The 20,450-nt window shown below is 39.5% G+C and overlaps 1 protein-coding gene across 1 annotated transcript in view; it reads right to left on the reverse strand.

Annotated features, from left to right (window-relative positions):
* The window catches only part of Mcr (Macroglobulin complement-related), a 48,370-nt gene that overhangs the window by 8,235 nt on the left and 19,685 nt on the right, over positions 1-20,450 (reverse strand). The window contains exons 2-17 of the mRNA XM_074186438.1: positions 19,798-20,221; positions 18,058-18,238; positions 16,091-16,259; positions 12,220-12,473; positions 11,686-12,099; positions 11,406-11,630; positions 10,977-11,205; positions 10,556-10,689; positions 10,116-10,367; positions 8,829-9,282; positions 7,017-7,240; positions 6,726-6,962; positions 5,557-5,679; positions 5,269-5,505; positions 5,029-5,213; positions 1,727-2,019 (exon numbers count right to left, since the gene is read on the reverse strand). Of these exons, the coding sequence (XP_074042539.1) occupies positions 1,727-2,019; positions 5,029-5,213; positions 5,269-5,505; positions 5,557-5,679; positions 6,726-6,962; positions 7,017-7,240; positions 8,829-9,282; positions 10,116-10,367; positions 10,556-10,689; positions 10,977-11,205; positions 11,406-11,630; positions 11,686-12,099; positions 12,220-12,473; positions 16,091-16,259; positions 18,058-18,238; positions 19,798-20,213 (4,027 nt within the window). The 5' untranslated portion in view covers positions 20,214-20,221. The remainder of the gene's footprint in view (positions 1-1,726; positions 2,020-5,028; positions 5,214-5,268; positions 5,506-5,556; positions 5,680-6,725; positions 6,963-7,016; positions 7,241-8,828; positions 9,283-10,115; positions 10,368-10,555; positions 10,690-10,976; positions 11,206-11,405; positions 11,631-11,685; positions 12,100-12,219; positions 12,474-16,090; positions 16,260-18,057; positions 18,239-19,797; positions 20,222-20,450) is intronic.

Below are 20,450 nucleotides of genomic sequence, written 5' to 3' on the forward strand. Positions count from 1 at the left end.
GAATGTTGAAGAACGAATGTTTTATTCAAGAACAAGATTATTTTTATGTTACTGTTGCCAAAACAGTGTATTAATATCTGTTATATTAATTTGTTCATCTTTTTATTGGTTTCTCTATGATTTGTTGATAATATGATCCTGTAGATAATAAAACAGAATGTTTGGATAGTTACTGATAATTTGTCAAGAAAAATCCATCCCGACTAATGGTACTGAGCATTTTCGAGTTTGATAATTATCAAGAAAACAACATTTGGTGACGTGATCACGATATGGAGAAACGTACGTCCAAGTGAGAAGGTGCAGGTCTAAATGAAAGTCTGTCGTCATTGGACTATGTATGGCCAAATGGATTTGGAAGTCGTGAGAAACCAGAATTCAATCTAGATAAACTACCGGAAAAACTCATTGAAGATACGTTTGGCGAGTCAACTTCCTTGATTCACGAGGTTCACTCGAAGCAGTCTGTTCACTTAAGAACCTCAAAGGACACCGTACTATCTCAAAAAAATAGTTTAGATTTAGAAAGGAAAAGAATAGCTCTAGAAATAGAAAGACAAAGATGAGAGCCAGAAAGAAAATCCAGAGAGCTAGAACTGGAACAAAAACTGGAAGAAAAGAACCATAGAGAGTTGAAGAAGAAGGAAATAGCAGATAATTTACACCTTATTCAACTCAAAGAAGAACTACGTTTAGGCGAGAAGAAGGCAGCAGTTACGTTCAGAAGCAAGGAGCAAAAATATCAGGAGAGAATTAGTTGAAGAACAAGAACGAAAAAACACAGTATCTCAATGGATAGATTACACATCTGAACAATTTAATTATGATAGAAAAGAAAATCTGTCACGTATTTATGAAAAAACTGAGAAATCCACTGACAACATGCCCAAGGTCGAAGGACAATTTCTTGAAGAGAAACCAAGCAATATCACATCACAAGATATACAACAGCTTTGTGGAACTGTCGCAAACGTTCTCAGAAAGTTTTCTCTCCCAGCTTCAGCAGCTCAAAATTCACCATCACATGAAGTGATGAATCCAAATAAATTTCACATGCCAAAAATATAAGAAAAGGATTTTCCATAGTTTGCTGGCAGCCCCCAAGATTGGTCCCTGTTCCACAAGTCTTTCAAGAATCTCCGCCAGTTTTGTGACTACAGAAATGAAGAGATCATGCTGAAGCTGCAGAAATTTCTAAAAGGGGAAGCAAAGACAGCAGTTGCAGGAATGATGTTAACTGCCGATAATGTAGACCTTGTGAATGAAACTTTAGAGAACCGGTTCGGAAAATCTGAATACATCAGAGATAATTTAATGAACAGAATCAGTAACCTTCCTTCCATAAGAGTAAATAGCTTTGAAAAGCTGATTCAATATTCTGCAGAGGTGTTTTTTGTGGTTTTGAGTCTTCATCAACAAATATTAGTTGATGAAGACTCATTTAAAGTCAAATCCGTTTCTCCCTTTTCAACTCTGTTTCATTTCTTTCATTTTGCATGAATATAAATTTCATTTTCATATATATCACCATCTCCTCCAACTGTACATTGTTATTGAAGTATAAACGTCAACATATCGAAACGATTGTGTACTGTAAAAAAAAACCACCCTTATTAATGACCTTGAGAAGAGAAATTGAAATATTTCCTTGTCAGGTTAGCCAACAAAATTTGTCCCATTCAGTTATTTTCTCCCACGTACAATGTATAGAAGAAAAATTCCTTACTTGTCAGGTCTTTCACGGAATCCAGCATGATAAGAACGTGAGCAGTCAACGTGATATTTCTGTGCCTGATCGGATCGTTTTCAATGTTGAGACTAGAGTTGTACTTCCTGTCCGGCAGCCAACTCTCCTCCCAGAAAGCCCCGTATTCGTTCTGGTGCTTCAACACCCACTCGACCGCCTTGGCGATGACGACAGGATCGATGTAGATGTAGTTTTCCCACTCGTAAAAACTGGCCTCCTGGAACACCCTGGCGCAGTAGGCAGTCAACCAAACGGAGGACGTCGATTGATTCCTGAAATACATTCCAGGATTAAAAGGGTGGGAGAGAAAGGAAGCAGGTAACGAAAATTAATGAGTTTGTTTCAAAAACAATGAGTGTAGACCGTGGGGTTCCGCAGGGAAGTATTCTAGGGCCATTGCTATTCCTAATGTACATTAATGATATCAGCAAATGTAATGAATGTGATATGAACGTTATTTTGCTGATGATGCCTAAGTATCGGTTAGTGATGAAGATATAGATAAAGCTATTGAAAACATGAGTTTTGAATATTGCTACATATTCAAAAACAAATAGGCTAAAGCTAAATATCAACAAAACAAAGGCTATGATACTTATTACACCGTTTAATTTGAATCAAATTCAAATAAAAATAGAAAATGACAAAATTGAGCTTATTACTGAATTCCAATATTTAGGATTTATGTTGGACAAGCAATCAAATCAAAATATGCTTTATTACTCAAGATCTGAACATCTTATTGGCAAAGTCTAGTAAAGTAAAACGTGTATATGGGATAATTAACAAATATAAACTATAAAATAATGCTTAGAGACAAGAGCAGAGTATATGGACAGAACAATATTAAGCCCAGCTGAACAGATACAAATATAAGTACATGAATATATGAATATTGAGTATATGTAAATATATAATGCTGAAGGAGGGAACATTGATAGCTATTTCATGTTGATTTCAATAACTTGTGTACACAAAGCTACATGCCAATTACTCAATAGAGCCTTGTTAGAATTCATCCACACTATAATTTTTGTGGATAAGACACACTGTTTCCAAAATAAAAAGACATACAAAGGTCAGAATTTTTTGCTTCACAAATAATGGGCGGCATGAATTTCTGTAGCTAGCCTTGCATAAATATCTTATGTATCTTGTTTGTAGAGAGAATACCATATTGAAACGAAATTTGTACAATTTCCCCTGAAATAAATTCCATAAAGTAAATAGGACACAATTCGTGCAAAATAAACTGATTTTGATACTACTACGAAATAAACTGATAGATACTACTATTCTAACTTTCTTGCAACGACTCACTGCCTGACATCCTGCTGCTAGTCTTTTACATAAGTAGTCGACATGGGAATCAAACTTTAGATTTTCATGAATGAAGAGCCCTAAAAATTTGTTCTTCTCCAAATTTTCAACTTTAACATTTTCCAAGTGTACTTTCCCCATGTTACATCTAAACGTGCCCACATTTGCTTTGTCGATGTTGAATGATAAAACATTGGAATCACACCTCTCTTTTACCCTTCTTATGTCGATGATGATTTGATCAAGTAAATTTGAGGCGGTATTGCTATGCCAAAAGATAGTGGTGTCGTCAGCGAAACATGTGAATTTACCACTTATGTCAACATGGACTAAGTCGTTGACATAAATGAGAAACAACACCGGTCCCAAAACGGAACCTTGTGGGACCCCACTGCCAATGAAACGTTCCTCTGATGAAATTCCATCTAATAGAACATTCTGCCGTCGATGAGAAAGGTTCGTCTCAAACCAAAGTAACGCTGATCCTCTAAATCCGTAAACTTCTAGCTTACGAAGAAGTAGCATGTGGTCAACACAATCGAAGGCCTTGCTTAGGTCACAAAACATGGCCGCCGCAGATTCTCTTTCATTAAGATTGGTGTACAGGTTTTCCAAAAGTGAAATTATGGCGTCTTGTGTACCTTTTGAAGACTGAAAGCCAAACTGGAATTAATTTATTATATTGTTTTTATTGAGGAAGGATATTACTCGTTTTTTTTACCATTTTTTTTATAACTAGGCAAGATCGGTAGAAAAGCAATTAGCCTAAAATTAGCTGGGTTGTCAAGATCGCCTCCTTTATGTAGAGAAATGATTGTGGCAATTTTCAGACACGATGGGAACATACCTTTGGAGAATGAGAAATTTATTGCCTCCACCAAAGCACTCCAAGCCCTGTCAAGAAGAGTTGTCAGAATTTTTAAAAAAAATGGCATCCCACCCCACCGAATTTTTATTTTCGATTTCACTTATCATCAATCATTTCTTTTATTTCAGATATCCGTAGGTGTAAAGAAGCAATATTCTTCAAGTATGACATCGGATAGTTTTTCACAACGATTTTTTCAGCCAGTTTAGAGTTAAAAAAAAAAAACAGTTTAAAATCTGTTTTTCCGTTACCAGCTGTCGCACCCCTACGAACGACAACCCTCAGAAGTCTAAACTTGTGCGAGCTAAGGATTAACGAGGTCTTAACTTTTAACGTGTGATTCCTAACACGGAACAATCAAATGAGTTCAATTCATTCGTTAATGAATAACCATTTTAATTACATACAGAAATTGAAGAAATTCTATTTTTTTTACAATAGCTTCCCAACACTTGACTATGCAATCACGAATAACAGTATATAAGACCATTATACAACCACATTTCAAATATTGTTCTACTGTTCTATACACAACTGATTTATATAAAATGAGAACTCTACAGAACCGCGCAATTAGGATTATTTTCGGATGTGACAGGAGTACCCCGATATCTTCAATGTTAAATACTTTAGAATGGTTATCTACAGAAAGTAGGCATAACCTTCTACCTTCATATTTTGACAAATTTGTAATTCTTAATAAGCAAATCCACCAGTATAATACTAGAATAAGAAATAGTTTGCATGTAAATAATCAAGCTAAAACGTTCAACACTGAGACATTAATTTTTAAAGGATTTATTAAGTATAACCGTCTACCTGAAAATGTTAAGTCTTCTACCAGTCTTATTCCGTTAAAGAATAATTTATTAAATCATTCAAGAGACCATTGAGGTGATACAATTTTTTTTTTTTTTTTTTTTTTAATAAATCATTGTAGGAAGTACTTATTAACAGTTAGTAGATTTTTTTATTATTGTATTTATATGTACAATAATGCTAACATTATTATCATTGTTGTATATTAGGATCTACCCCCCATTTTGAATAAAGCATTTAATTTCATTTCATTTCTAAAGTGACGGAACCTTACCAATCGCTTCGGAAGGTGCTGAAAGATCCGTCGGGCTGCATAAAAGACAGTTGTCGTTGGTAGCCGATGTTCAAGTGATAGAAAGCTTCCCGCTGAAGTGTCTTGTTCCTCATTTGCGTATACCTCATGTAGAGAATCGTGTACATGTTGACGGCGAAGGAAAATATATTTTGCTCCCCACAGTCCTGCAAGTCAGTTATAATAAATTTTCGAAACTCACTTCACCTTGAATGCACTTACCATCGGCAGCTTCAGCAAAGAAGTGGCATTGATCGGCATGGTGGGAAACACCGCCCCAACCACATCTCCCACGATCGAAATTCTAGCTTTGTTGGAACCGTAAACGTAGTACCGGTCGTACTCGTATGGGATTATCGGGGTCTCTGTAACGTTCACGTGCATGTACTGGAAGGCGTACGCTCTGTTGCTCAGATCGAGCAGCATGGACTGATGCCTGTATTGAGGTAGACCGTCGGACTGAAAAAATGGAGTTCAAGAAAAAATCGCGGTGAGTTCGACAATACTTACTTCAACGTGCAGTTTCTTCGTTATCTGGTCCTTTCCGATGAGTGTAGACGCATGGATGGTAACCTCAATGTCTCCTAACCTCGTTGGGACAATTGGAATATAGACGACTGCTGCGTCTTGGGCCTGTAAATTCACCACATAACAATGCATTATTTTTGAAAATATTACAGATATATTACAGAACATAACATATAATATAACGTTTTGTACAAAATCGGGATGTATGTCCCTCTAACTTGATTGGTACCATGGCTGAATTCAGCTGGAAATTGCACTGATTTCGGTTGAATAACGTGGATCCCATCTTTGCCGAAGTCGATACGGACTGATGGAATGTCCGGGTCATACATTTGTGCTCTCCGGAAACAGGGCCATATAATTTCTATTATATGACCGATGACACCATTCACTAGACCCTTAGACACATCAACATTGTATCGCAACATCACCTCGGCCCCCACAAATATTTCCAACTCTTTAGGCAACCCCCCAGTCTTGTTTATATCAGATTTAATTTTTTTTTTTTTCTAGAAATTATATTTTTTCATTGAAGCCAACCCTGGATGTGGCATCTATTTCATGGTGGGCCTACCATAAACGAATGCGTATACAAAATTTCGTGTCCCTGCTATTTACCGCTGAGGATAACTCTCGCACGGAGCCGATCCTGGCAGCAGCATCAGTCACGTTTATGATAAACATGCATTGTCATTGGTTCCGGTCCAGCATGCAAAATTTCAGGTCAATCGGATACTGGGAAGTGGGTCAAATCAAACTTGCAAGATTTGTTAACATACATACAAGTCAAGTTGAATAAAAGCTTTTAAAAAGTATCGTTTTGGTTGCGTTAAAGCAAAGAAGAATAGACCTTGAAACGTGACAATTTCTGTCGATCATTCAAATTGTAGAGCACCCACCTTTTGAGCTGTTTGACCTTTCCAATACGTTTCAAACCATCAAAAACCGTTTGGGACCGGATGCCCAGTTCTTGTGCATCAATTTCTCAATCGAGACAATGATTTATTGAATTCAGCATAAATTGTCAATTATTGAAATTTTTGTTGATTTAACGTGAAAGATTTTGGAGGGGTCATGACCACTTAGACCTCCACCCGGACCCCGGCTGATAACACAAGCACTACCAATTTTGGAGCAATTGAAACACTCACCAATATGAATATGAAGAACTGATGTTCTCCGAAAGAGGTACGGGGATTGTAAGCCCTCACAATACCATTCTCCTCAACGTGAACAAACTTGTAATCAGGCGATCCGTTCAAAACAACCGTCGCTTCCATATTATCCGTCATGTAGTTGAAGACTGTGACTCGCACTCCCACTTGTTCTCCCTGCATGCACACGCTGGGCATTTCAACGTTGATAAAGAACGGAAGCACACCGACGTACTGAAAAAAGCGAAATCAAGAAACGTCCACCAACGATTGGATGTGCTTTGTTACCTCAATAGCTTTAGTGAGCATTCCGAAACCTAGAGAAGGGCTCATCGAAAAAGCCGAGATCATCCAGTGAGCAGGCCTGGGAGGTACAGGAATGTTGAAGATGTATCTGCCGTGGGGGCCGATGTTGACGTCCTTCCAGACCCATACGTTCTCGTACTGCCGCTGTATTCTGTTGAATCTAAACTTCCTGAACAGCTGTAGTTGCGTTCCGTTGTCGTAATGGCCTAGAATTCGTTACGGCATGTGTCAAAAACTACAGCATTATATGAAAATCTACTGTAACGATCATCCTTCACATTCCTAAGTTGGTCAAGGTCAAGTTGAAAGTTAAATACATAGAACTGGCATAGTAAAAAAAATTAGCCTGTATTTCAATTCCTTGGTGGCGTTGACATTGATGTAATGAATATAAATTTAGTAAAATAAGGTAATTAATGTATTGAACTGCTCCATTTGCCGAAATGTTAACTGATCTCTTCATTTTCAGACACCAACTAAGGTAATTGTCCTTAACAGCAACATAATTCAGAAATCATGTGTTCAATTATTAAAAAAATCATTAAACATAGCTACCTATCTTCAGAGGCAATAAAATTCGTGAAAAATCTCAGCGACTGGCTGGCGAGCTACGTATTCACTCGTATTCATAATTTCAGATGGTGCCAAGGGCAATGGTAGGGATGGAGGAGGGGCGATAGCAGGGTATCCGTGCAAATGCTCACTCCTGATTGGTCCGTACTGTCACTAAGTTGTTCTGATTGGTGCACGTTGCTGACAGGTGTGCTAATAGTGGGACTTCGCGGAGTTGTATCCAAGGCTATTTCTGCGCCTCTTGACTACTAGTTATCACGTTTTGTTGACCCGTATACCTTCTTCTTTTCTGTTGAAATTGATAGAATGCTTATAGATCTCAATGGCCTCCCTATGAAGTCTTGCAAAGTAATGCTTTGAATTATTAAATGGTTTATTTCTACCAGCGAAACTAGAAGAAACAAACTTCATAGGGAGGCTATTGAGACTCATAAGCATCCCAGAAATTTCAAGAGAAAAGAAGAAGGTATACGGGTCGATAGAACGTGGTATCCTGAATTCAAGAAGGCCAAAAATGGGCTAGAATACAACTCCGATGGATATTCCACCATTAAAATATCTGTCAACAACGTCGACAAATCAGAACCACCTAGTAACAGTGCGGACTAATCAAAATGACCCAGTAAAAGTGCGGCCCAATCAGGAGTTAGCATTTGCACAGAGCCCACGCCATCACCCGCCCCACCATTCCCGCTAGTTAGTCGTAGTTAAGACTGCAAGATATACCATTCGTACTCGCAGCCAACGCACACACCACTGATGATGTCTGCTGCAGTAACAGACGAAACTTTCAGTACTTCAGGTTCCATTGTACCACCGCCTACGAGCTTGGATTTCGTTCTCCTTAATCGTGACTCCGTGAAACCCTATGTTCTTATATTCAAATCAATGTTTCGAACATAATTCTGAGGTTCAGTGATCTATTTCACGTTCAGTTTCATTCTATGAACTATGGCCTGCATATCCCTATTAAAGTGTACAAAGAATTTTTAACGAATGAAATTTAGATGCAGGTGTATCATTGATCAAAGTTAAAAAAGGTTTTGAATGTAATATCATGCCGTGACTGTTGCGTATGCCACTGGCAACGAACAAATTATTATGCATCACATCGCACACAGCGACCAACTACTTCCGAGAAGTTAACGCAGAAAGATGGGAATTCTTCACAAAAGAACAAGACTGTACAAAAAACTGCCAGTGAGTTGTCGTAATACTTACAGCCAGCTTCATCCGTCCCGTCTTCGCAGTCCCTGTAAAAATCGCACTTCTTCGCCAAGCGGTAACACTGCCCGTTGAGGCACTCGCCGTACCCCATCGAAGCGTTACAGAAACTAGGCCTCCTCGGCAACTCAAAGTCGCTGAACACCACCAAGCCCGCGTACTCGAAGGTCCTGTTGGCGTCGATGCCGTACGTGCTCGAAGGGAAGTAAATTAGCTCGTCGGGGTTGCCTTCGTGCGAGAACCAGGTGTGCTGCAGGGTGCTGTTCGTCTGCTCGTCGAAAGTCGACATTTTCGAGATGACTTTCGCGTAGGTGAGTTCGTTGCCGGCCTGCATGGTGTAGAAGGAGCGGTCGATGCCTGAAAGACCGACGTAAGAACCGGGTTCTCCGTAAATCGCCACCTCGACCTTGTGGCCCGTGCGGGCCTTCTTGTTGTTGATGAAGACTTTGAACTGAAAATTTAAAGAATGTCACATGAAGATGTACAGATCGCTAATTCTCAAGCTGTTAACTCTTTCCAAAATTAGTGAACCAATATTTATATTTCGTTGGGCTTTCGTGGGCGCAGTCTTACTATACTCGTACCGTTTGTGGGGTTTGAGGGCTGTAGTAATATACGCTATGCGTGCTGACGCTTCGCCAGCACGCATAGCTTGCTAGCTTCTTCAGAAGTACTTTCTCGTTCGGTGTTGGAAGCGGACTGTTGTTTCCGTTGAACCCTTCAAAATCAGTGATTGTGAAATTTCTTGAAAAATACCTACCACAGGTCTCAAGTCCTCATCTATCTCGACTCCAAGTATTCTGTTTTGCAACCCAATAAGGAACACAATTCTTAAGAGAACGAAGATAGCGCCATTGTGCCCCGAAAAAATCCCGTTACCATAATCACGACCTACTCGTTTTTGTCTCAGCTTTCCCGATCATTTTGACCAGGCGGCTCGAGAATAAAACAGTCCGTTTTCAACGTGGGAGATGAAAGCGTTTGGTCAGGAAGAAATTCCTCTAACAAGGTCGTATACGTCATCGCTACTCTATCACGTATACTATGGATAACGGTCGGGTTTGCCAGAAATTATCCCGGAGGTTTTCATCATTCGCGAAACGGAACTAATAATCGCATCGAATTTCCGACATTATCCTGAACATTTTTCAGCAAGAACGATATTTTTATACCAAGAAATAACCGAGATACAATTTCATAGTGTAAAAACTATTGAAATTAGACAATGGAAGTCCGAACTAATGAAATTCATCAAGAAACATTATCAATCACCTTCAAACATACCTTATTTCTGCTGATTCCGTTCACTGGGAACGTCAAACTGTCGACCTGCAAGTCTCCGTAACGCCCCACGTTCCAAATGACTATCGTGGCCACGGGAGCCATTTCTGCGCTCAGAGCAATGGCCATGGTACTAACGTAGTCACCCATATCTTGGTCGCCGGTTAACAGAACGATTCCTTTCGATATGATCAGATAATTGAACTTCTCGACGTAGTAGTTGCTTCTAATATGAAATATCATGTATTCTCCAACCTGAAAGGTAACCCAATCCATAGTTTTCAATGAATGTTTTCAGCGCAAAAAAAATGCTTTCAACAATAACGTTTTTTGTAAAGTACACTCAACCCGAAAACAAATTTTTCAGATTGAAAAAGTTGAAATCCATAAATCACGATCATTACATTAGCAATAGGAAATCATCAATGCAATTAAAAACTCACCTTGGGGGTTATTGTGCTGGTGATAACTTTAATGTGTTGATCGTTGAAACTATAGTGAGCCAACATTAGCAACTCTGCATTCGTGAGCTGGCCGCTATAGGCATCTCTGAAAGTAGCGTGGATCCTCAAAGAACCTGAAAAACAGTAAAGTTTGTATTTCATCAGTTAGGACTTCCATTGTCTTATATAATATAAATTGATTTGTTGCTTGTTCTTTGTAATTTCAGTTTTTTGTTTATTTTTTTTTTCAGGGATTTCAAATCAATTTATATTATATCAGACAATGGAAGTCCGAACTGATGAAATACACCACGAAACATTGTCAACCTCCTTCAAACAAACAGTTAAGTTACTAAACGAGTAAGCTCGTAAACTGAAAGACTGAATTTCAAAGCAGTCGACTATTTTAATATCGACTTACTCAACTGACTGAGCTCTTCATAAGCTTTCGGCCCGGTTATTCCCAAATCCCTTTTCACATCCACCTTGTACTCCCATACGCCCTGGTTGTCTTCCATTTGGTAAAGTATTCGCGAAGGTATATCTCTTCTACCGCCACCTCTCATATCCACAGTCGCTGTGACTTCCAGCACGCCGCTTTGCAAGATCTGCCTGGATAAGGGCGATCCGTCCTGGTAAGAAGCTATGATCTACGAAATGATGGGTTTTGTGAAAATGAGCTGGTAACTTGTTCCAGTTGCGGATATCTAACGAAATATCTACAAACGTACCTACTTCTAGTTTGTCTGTGTGTTAGTTATACATTGAACTATGATCTGTTCGAAAAACGGCTGTTCAAGAGAAACGACAACCAAAATTACACCAAAACAATTAAGCACGTTTCACTTACATATGTAGTAACAGGCATGCCGGGTTTGAAAACTTGAGGTGAGTCCCCTAAAAATCTCAGATTGATAGACGAATTGAAAATTCGCGCAGTGGAATATCCCTCGATGACTTCATCCAAGAACCTATCACCAACCGTAGCTGTTATGACAACTTCCATCCCCTCCAAAGTTGGTACGTAGTGCAAGAGCTCTTGAATGGGATACCTGAACTGGTAAACTCCTTTGAACTGAAAATAAAGAATGAAGTCACGTATGCAAGCAATTACTGAACTGTCAACTTACCATCCTCATATGAGGAATGGGGTCATAATAATTTTCAGGCATCTTCATCCAGAACGGCAACTCTTCATTAAAAGTGAAATATTTCTCCACGATTGGTCTATTGTAGCTCCCAATTCTGTCATAGTCGTCATACGGTCTGTTTACACCGTCGTAAGGCCTGTCGTATGGTACGTTAGCGTCATAAGGATTGTTCACATCGTAAGGCCTGTTCGGATCATAAAACTGATTCTGATCGTCGGGTCTCCGCCTGGTTTTCTTTATGTACTTATTGGGATCTATGGGTCGTATAGGGCGGACGGTCGCTTTGAGAGTGAGGTTCCCGTGAACAGGCCCCCCACTGGTGTAATTCGCCATTACGGTACCGTAAATGTACGGTTCCGTGTTCAGGAAAAAAGCCGGCATAGTTACGTTGACCTAAAATTAACATCGAATAAACAGGTGGGTTGCACTAAGTGGGGGTAGGACGAAGCTACCTGGAATCTACTTCGGAAGGTGGGGGGGATGGTCCAAAATACCTCACTACCTACTACTCACCTCGAACCTGGTCTGATAGTATTCCTCGACCAAAAACGTTGATTCTTCGACTTGACTCTGAGCGATGACCCTGATTTTCCATTCTCCGAATACGGGCTGGTCAGAAAGTTTATAGTCTAAGCTGACCGTTCCTAGGTTGGATTGTCTGGACAGCCACCGTTTCATAATATGTCCGTTGGGGTCCAACATAAAAACGTCAACGGCGTCACTGAACGCTTTCAGTTCGGTATTGATCGGTATGGTACGGAATCGAACTGGGAAAACGTAAAAAAATCAATATTAAATATCTGTTTTTGAAAGGAAATACGCCTACGCAAATCAAAGATGAGTTGGATTCTGTGTATGGAGACTTTGCACCATCATTTATCACTGTGGAATTTTGGGCAAGTGAATTTAAACGTGGCCTTAAGAGCTTGGGACATGATTAACGTTCGGGACGTCCAAAAACTGCAACTACCGACGAAAACATCGGCAAAGTTCACCAAATGGTGCTACACGACCGCCGAATTAAAGTAAGGGAGATAGCAGAGGTTATGAACACATATTAAATCAACATTTAGACGTGAGAAAGCTATCCGCGCGTTGGGTGCCGCGCTTGCTCACGTTAGACCAAAAACGTGTTCGAATGAACATTTCCAACGCTCTATTATTATTACATATAAATAAAGGCTGAGGACAAAGTCCAATGTAAGCCTAAAAACGAAGGATATCAACAAGTCAATACAATGCATGCAAAAAGAAAAGAAAAATAATTAATATATGCATAGAGCCGAAAAGGCAAATAAGCAAATGTCTATTTTGTTTTTGAAACTGTTCACCGAGTCGGAATTCATAACATCGTTGGGTAAGTTATTCCATGTTTCGAAAATACGATTCGCCAAAAAATATTGTCTCTGCCTCGTTGCGAATTTTTCCTTTTTTAATTTGAGTGAATGTTGAGCTGAACAGTTGCGTAGATTACTGCATGGTACGATAATCCAAAAGGTGGTAGTATTTCATGATCTGAGTTGGCGCAGTTTAGGCGCAATGAATCCGAGTTTGGGCACAATAAATCTGCCTTACTCACCAGATCTAGCCCCTAGCGACTTCTTTTGTTTCCTCATCTGAAAATTGCGCTCGAAGAACATACATTTTCAACAAATGAAGAGGCAATCACCTTTGTGAACAATTATTTTGCGGTGAAAAACGCCGAGTATTATTTGGATGAGTTACAGAGATGGGAGGATCGCTGAGAGAAGTGTGTAGAGTTAAAGAGAGACTATGTTGAGAAATTGAAAAAAATCTGAAAAAAAATGTCTTGTATCTTTGTTAGGACAGAAACTTTTCAGACCACCCCCGTAAATCCCGATGTCAGACATGGTCTAACTAAGGTTTTGAAAATGTCAAGCGAAACTCTCAAGAAGTTGAAGTACTCCGAATATTCAAGAATGTGTTGATTAACAGCTTTCTATAACTTTTCGATATCATTACTTTTTCAACTACCCTCGTAAATGTTTTATGGCAGCCAAATTTTTTCCGAAATAACAACTTTGTCTACTAGGTCATACCCGTTCTCTTCAATCGCAAGATAATTATATGTTCCCTCTTCAAGGGACGCTATTAAAACGCCTTTTGTCAGATTACAGGAAACTACATTTAGTTTTTTTATTGTACGTCCAAAACTTCAAGAAATTTCTGGGTTTTTTTACATCTTTCAACCGGTCTTCCACACACGCAACTCTTTTTCATATTTAATTCCTTCGTTCTCTCACAGAATTCAGGAAATTTTATAACGAACGTCGAAAAAGAATTATATGCATTTCTTTCGTATTTGTTCTACAAGATCGGAGCGTGTCGACAAACTTGTTAGGTAACCATCTAACGAATGACCAGCTTCAAACATACCATCAATTAATTTACCAGTTGCGAGCCTAGAGGTTAAGCCTACGGCAGCTTGCTCAATATCAAGATTACTTTTAATTAATTGAGTACCGACGAGCATCTAAAAAAGCCATCAAAAATCTAATTTAACGGTATAACGTATCTTAAAACACACACGAGAAATAACTGTTAAAAATTCATCAGACTTGATAACTTGTATCATAGCCAGCAGAATACATCTGTAGTCAATACCGGATCTCCTTTCAATTTTATAATGCAGTGTATTAATTTCAAGGTTATCATAAGAATTTTACACCGGTGTGTCCACAGTCTTATTCAAAGTGACAGATTGTTACTTGATTTCTGAAATAAAAATTTGTTTGTGCTATGAATAACTCCCAGAAGTGTTCTAAAGTATATACTGTAACGAATTGAAGAATTAACTGTCTTGAACAAATTTATTTTTAACAATATTTCACTATCAAAACTAATTTATATTCAACACTTAGCAACTAACGCTTAGTTTATCTTCACTGTTCGAATTCTTTGTTTACCCTCTCTGACCGAGGAGCTGGCCTTTTATATCGGTAACAATCGCTCTAGATTTCTCTCGTGGTTTTGGTACTCATCTATACTTGTCGCGGCGGTTCGCGGCGAGTCATGTGTTGGCTGGCTAAGATATCGATCAGGGCCGGCTTCAGTTTCGTTACAATACCAACCCGAGATTCAGCGCTTATGAACAACTAGTTGTTGCTCGCGGTTTCACCCGCCTAGAATTTGGTTCGTCACATTAAGTTTCGTGACAGACCATTTTAAACAAATAGTTATATTTTTTATCGACCCAAAACTTCAGGTTTCCAACTTCAAAACTGATAATACAATATTTGAACCCCTATTTTTCCCTCTTGGGGGTGGAAATTCCCGATTCCTTTTTTTGATGCTTATTTACGCTATACAAAGAACCTACCTGCATATTTCAAGATTCTAGGTTCAGTAGCTTCGGCTGTACGTTAATATAAGAGCGGCAACATCTAGTAATTTATATTTTTACTTGCCAACTGCACTGTGTAATGAATAACTTCGAGAATCAAATTATGCTACCTATAAAGAAATTCGCAAAACTGACACAACCGTCAACGACGTCTGCCCTCACGCGTCTGCCCGCGTTTGGGTCGCGTTCTCGGCGATGACGCTTCATTGCTTAGACCGCCCCTCTACCCCCTGAAACATGACTAGCAGGAATACAGCTGATGAGCCTACAGATTTTTTTCTTCTCGAGGACAAAACACAAGCACTACATGAAAATTCTTAAGGCACTCTAAAAGCGATGCCTGTGTGAAAGTAGCGATTTACGATGGATTCTAATCGCTGGAGATTGAATTCATTTGGAAAAACGTTCCACATAAACGCGGTTCTCCAACTGAAAGAGTTCTTAAACGGTGAAGTTCGAGGTATACTGAGATGAACCTCAAAACGATGGGCAGCCACAGTTATCGCGTGTTTCTGATATGTACCGCTCTTGGTGGAATCAAATGTGCCAAGTCACTTGAACACCTTCCATGAAAGTATATATGAAAGAGAGACAACTCTCCAATCTCTGGGTGGAATCCAGCGGCTTCAGGCTATGCTTAGGGGCGGAGCTCCATACATGAGAACAATACTCCAAAGAAGGTTAGCAAACCTGATAGCAAAGTGACTGCTCTCTAGGCGAAGGTCGAAAAGGTCTCATTTCAACATAACCAAAAAAATGATTTGGAACGTGTATAAGCATGAGACTCAAGAAAATCCAATATTACTAAAAGATTAAACTATAAATAAAGTGGAAAATAAAGCAAGAGTGTGATGTCGCAGCGTCTACAAAACTATCAGAGAATATACCACTAACCATACAATTAATCGTCAAGAAATTTCAATTCGACTGGCGGTGTAACCTGTTCCCAAGTTTCAACGGCATCAATCATCAACTCTACAGTAAATATTGTCCCAATATCGTTATACCATTATTCCTTACCTGTTTCACCCTGCATATACACCGGTTTATCGAGCTGGACAAATATCGTCATTGATCTCTGCGAGAATATCAATTTCGTTTCATTGATGAATTGGGCCCCTCCCAATACGTCGTCGTATAATCCCTCCACTCTCAGCTTGTACTCTCCAGGAGCACTGGTACTCGGGACCTAAACAAACAAAACGGGAGCAAGATTTAAACAAACACAAACGCAAAACTAATTGAAATTTCGACACCCCTTTGCCTAATAATCGCAAACAAGGCTGATGATAGGGGGTTAGTTCGTTTGAATTATTTGTCGTTCATTGTGGGAGAGATTCTCAACGTTGCGCCCACATGAGTGGTCGGCATCCAACGTAAATCGTTGAGAAACACACTCAAAATGAATGGAGATAAAGAAAACAAATTCGTATGATGTATCTTCAGTAGGACAGGTTAGGTTAGGCCACCACCGCAACCCGCAAAGGTTGCGGTGGCTTATGTGGTGAGTAATCTTTCAGGTCAGGTAAGAGTACGGCTCTGCCAAACTCTGAAAACCTGATTCACTCCGCAGCGGGGCAGACACAAAGTATGTGCTCTGCTGTTTCATAATTTTCTAAACAGAGGCGACACACACTGTCTTCCGACAGTCCGTGAAATGTCGATTCGCCGCCGTTCGCGGCAATTGGGCCTCTGTTACTCCACTACGTGGAAAATTTTGCGAAAGGATTTGGGTGTAAAACCCTATAAGATATAGCTGGTGCAAGAATTGAAGCCACACGACCTCCCACAACGTCTAACATTTGGTGAATGGGCGCTGGCAAAGTTGGAGGAAGACCCACATTTTTATCGAAAAATGGTCTTCAGTGACGAGTCTCATTTCTGGTTGAATGAATCCAAACCAGAGACGATTTGTTGAGTCTTCCTGTTGAGGAAATCTATGTGAAAAACAATTACTCATCTCCCCTATAATAATCCTGACACGAACAATATTATAAACTATTGAAGTGTAGACGACAAAAAACATAAAAGGTGGGAAATATTCTTCATTCGATACAGAAAATCATTACATTTTACTTGAAAAATCGAAACAATTGGCATCAGAGTTTCATAATTATTTATCTGAAAAAAAACTGTCATATACATGAGTGAATTCAAATCTCAGATGAGAAGCACTTCATGTGGTGTTCTTCAAGTATCTACTCTTGGGCCCAAACCTTTTCTCATTTATAAATTCGATATCAAAATTTAATTTGAATGGTGAATTGAATTTATTTTCGGGTGAAACAACGTTGGTTTACTTATTATGAATGGACTGACCCGTTGCTTGATTAAAATTAGAAACAATATACATGATAATGATCAAAACAAAGATAAGTATTTTCATCCATTCAACAAAACATACAGAAACATTTGAATATGCCTTGTACTTTAAATTTTGACTGTCCTAAAAACTCCTAATTCCAAGTAAAGAGGTCTGGATTCTCCGGAGGGGGGAACCCTTAACAGCAGATAGCTGTTGGTTCATAGATGAACCAAAAACTCATTCAGGTGTGCCTTCAACTAATCAGCGGAAGCGCTCGGCTCTTACAACATCCAAGATGGCGCAGAACCTCTAAAAACCTATCCTGAATGATGAGCCTCAACAAATTATCTCTGGTTTGGATACCTGGACACGCTGGCCTGGAAGAAAATTAAGCTGCCGATTCCTTTGGAAGGGAGCGGTTCCATAGGTCCAGAACCTACCGTTGGTATCCTTTTAAGTTTTGCTAAATAGACACCGAATACGGTTAGCAAGAAAAGTTTCAGGTTTTCAGTGTTTGGAGGAGTTTCACTCTCCCCAACAAATCTCAAAGTTTATCCACCAAACAAAAATCAATCACCTTATAAAGTTGAACTTATTTGGTGAAGTTACAGCCAACCTAGGTCATCAATAGATATTCTAATTGGGAAAAAATAAATACTGGAAAATCCAAAATCAATCCTACCCTCATCAGCAGAGTTTCCGGTATTCCTTCCTTAACGTCTTTGTGATCCGCAGACATTTCCACATCGTTTCTCTGGATGGAGGCCCTGACTGTGAGCGGCTGTTTTTCTTTTAGAACAGTCACGGATACCCTGTACAATTGGCCTGGTCTCACCATTTTGGAGGCCACAACGAAGTAAGTGCTGAAATACCAATTTAAGTAACAAGTGGAGAAAATAACTTAGGCTTTCCTACTCTAAGTTGAAGAGGTTCGTTCTTATATAGTTTCAAAGTTAAAACTGAAGATAATTTAATGGTCCTAGAGCTGGTCATAATTATTTCAATTTGTTTTTTTTGTGATTAAATACTTAAAAAAGAGGAATGAAAGAATGCATTCAACATTTAAAGGGACTCGTTTCTATTTCACCATTTGGCAACATCGGTTATAGCTAATAAAGGATAATGAATCTGCGTGATAATGCGTGCTGTTCTGTTTACTTATGTTCCGAGTTCCGAGACATTCTGTGACATATGACATTTTGTGCACCAAACCTATCTTCCTGTATATAAATAAATAACAAAACAACTGTTGTTTATGTGGCTTGTGGGGGTGGTATTGAACTATAATTTATATTTTGCCTTAATTGTTGATTTATAAAGATAATTTTCCTTTTTTGAAGTAGAATATCTAGGTACGTATAAATTATTTCAATTATTTCTAGGCGCTGTTGCCAATATGTGAATTAGAAACAAATCCCTTTGAAAATTAAAACCCAACATTTGAAACATCAATTTGAATACTTTTCGAAGTGAATTTGAAAAACTCATGAATTAAACTCAACTTTATTTTGTTCAAACTTGCATCTTCTGTAATAACCCAAATTGAGGAACATTCCCCGTTGCAACAGACCCATATTAGAAGACAACTTATACTTCATATAATGTTACAGACGTCGATCAACAACATTGACATATTTCACATTTCAAGCTGCCATCTGTCGAGAAAGTTTGAAAAATGAAGTGAATCGAAGAAAAAAAACTACAAGATACTTTGTTTCTTTAAACGGTTTTATTCAGCTTGCCCTGTTTATTTGTTTATTCATTTGTTTGGGTCAAATTTGGTAACTGAAGTTTGTCTCCCTTCCTGTTGACAGATAGATCTGATCTTTGGTACACACATTTAGTTTTGATGATAACACAATTCAATACATTCTATATCATTGAAAATCCACGGTCTGTTAACTATCGAAAAAAGAAAGAATGGTAAAATAGCTGCAAGAGTTCTGGCTCAAAATCCCATGTATTTTCTTATGGAGCTTAATTCTGGACCTTTTTGGACCTCCGATCCGAACCTTGTGGAACACCCAACTCGAGGTAGGCGTGACGTAGTAGTTTCGTCATTACCCAGTCGACCAATCAGAAGCTACCGCGCATACAGCGGGAAATTCAAACCAGCGACGCACGACCTTGAGGTGTGCCAGGAACAAGTTTGTTCATCTACTGGTTTGAATTTCCCGCTGTATGCGCGGTAGCTTCTGATTGGTCGACTGGGTAATGACGAAAAGTGGAGGAGTGCGGACAACTACGTCACGCCTACCTCGAGTTGGGTGTTCCACAAGGTTCCGATCGGAGGTCCAAAAAGGTCCAGAATTAAGCTCCATAAGAAAATACATGGGATTTTGAGCCAGAACTCTTGCAGCTATATTACTAAGAATAGTCTCTCTCTCTCAATTCTAGAAATCCCGAATCCGAAAATACTCACGCTTCTCGTATCACCGTCGAATGGGCATCCAGTTGCGTCCTCCCCCCACCATACAGGTCATTCCTCCAACTCGGGGACTGACTCCTACCCCCGAACGGGTCGTACTCCGCCCTATCCCTATTAGCATCCCCTTGTCCGTAGGGATCTCTCGTGCCTCCCTGTCCATACGGGTCCCCCCTTCCGTAGGGATCGTTGGTTCCGAAGGGGTCGTTCGGTCTCGTTCCGTAAGGGTTGTTCTGGGAGTCCTGCGTATATGGATTAATGTCGTAGGGGTTGCTCGTGCTGGAAGGGTTGCCGTTCACGTCGTATCTGTTGTACGGGGTGCTGGGGGTGAACTGGGGGGCGTTTACGTCCTGCGCCGTGACCAGAGAGGCTAGGAGGAAGGTACCGAGCCATAACGTACTGTCCAGCCTCATCACGTGTCCTGGAAAAAAAATTAATAAATAAATTATTGCGCCATTTCTGCACTGACATATACTCTGTTCATCTAAGCACCGGAGTGCCTCAAACATTATCATGCATAGGGCACGTCATCTCCCAGACAAGGCTGCTTGTACAGAGTCCCACTAAGGAACGACCGATTTATTTTCAGTAATATGCAGTTGGGTATAGGCATTTTTTTAGGTGTAGTTTAGGGACACAAATCAGCAGTT

This window comes from Leptinotarsa decemlineata, unplaced genomic scaffold (assembly GCF_025532065.1).
Source record: "Leptinotarsa decemlineata unplaced genomic scaffold, Ldec_3_MD MMD2_tig00078422_RagTag_RagTag, whole genome shotgun sequence".
Lineage (NCBI taxonomy): Eukaryota > Metazoa > Arthropoda > Insecta > Coleoptera > Chrysomelidae > Leptinotarsa > Leptinotarsa decemlineata.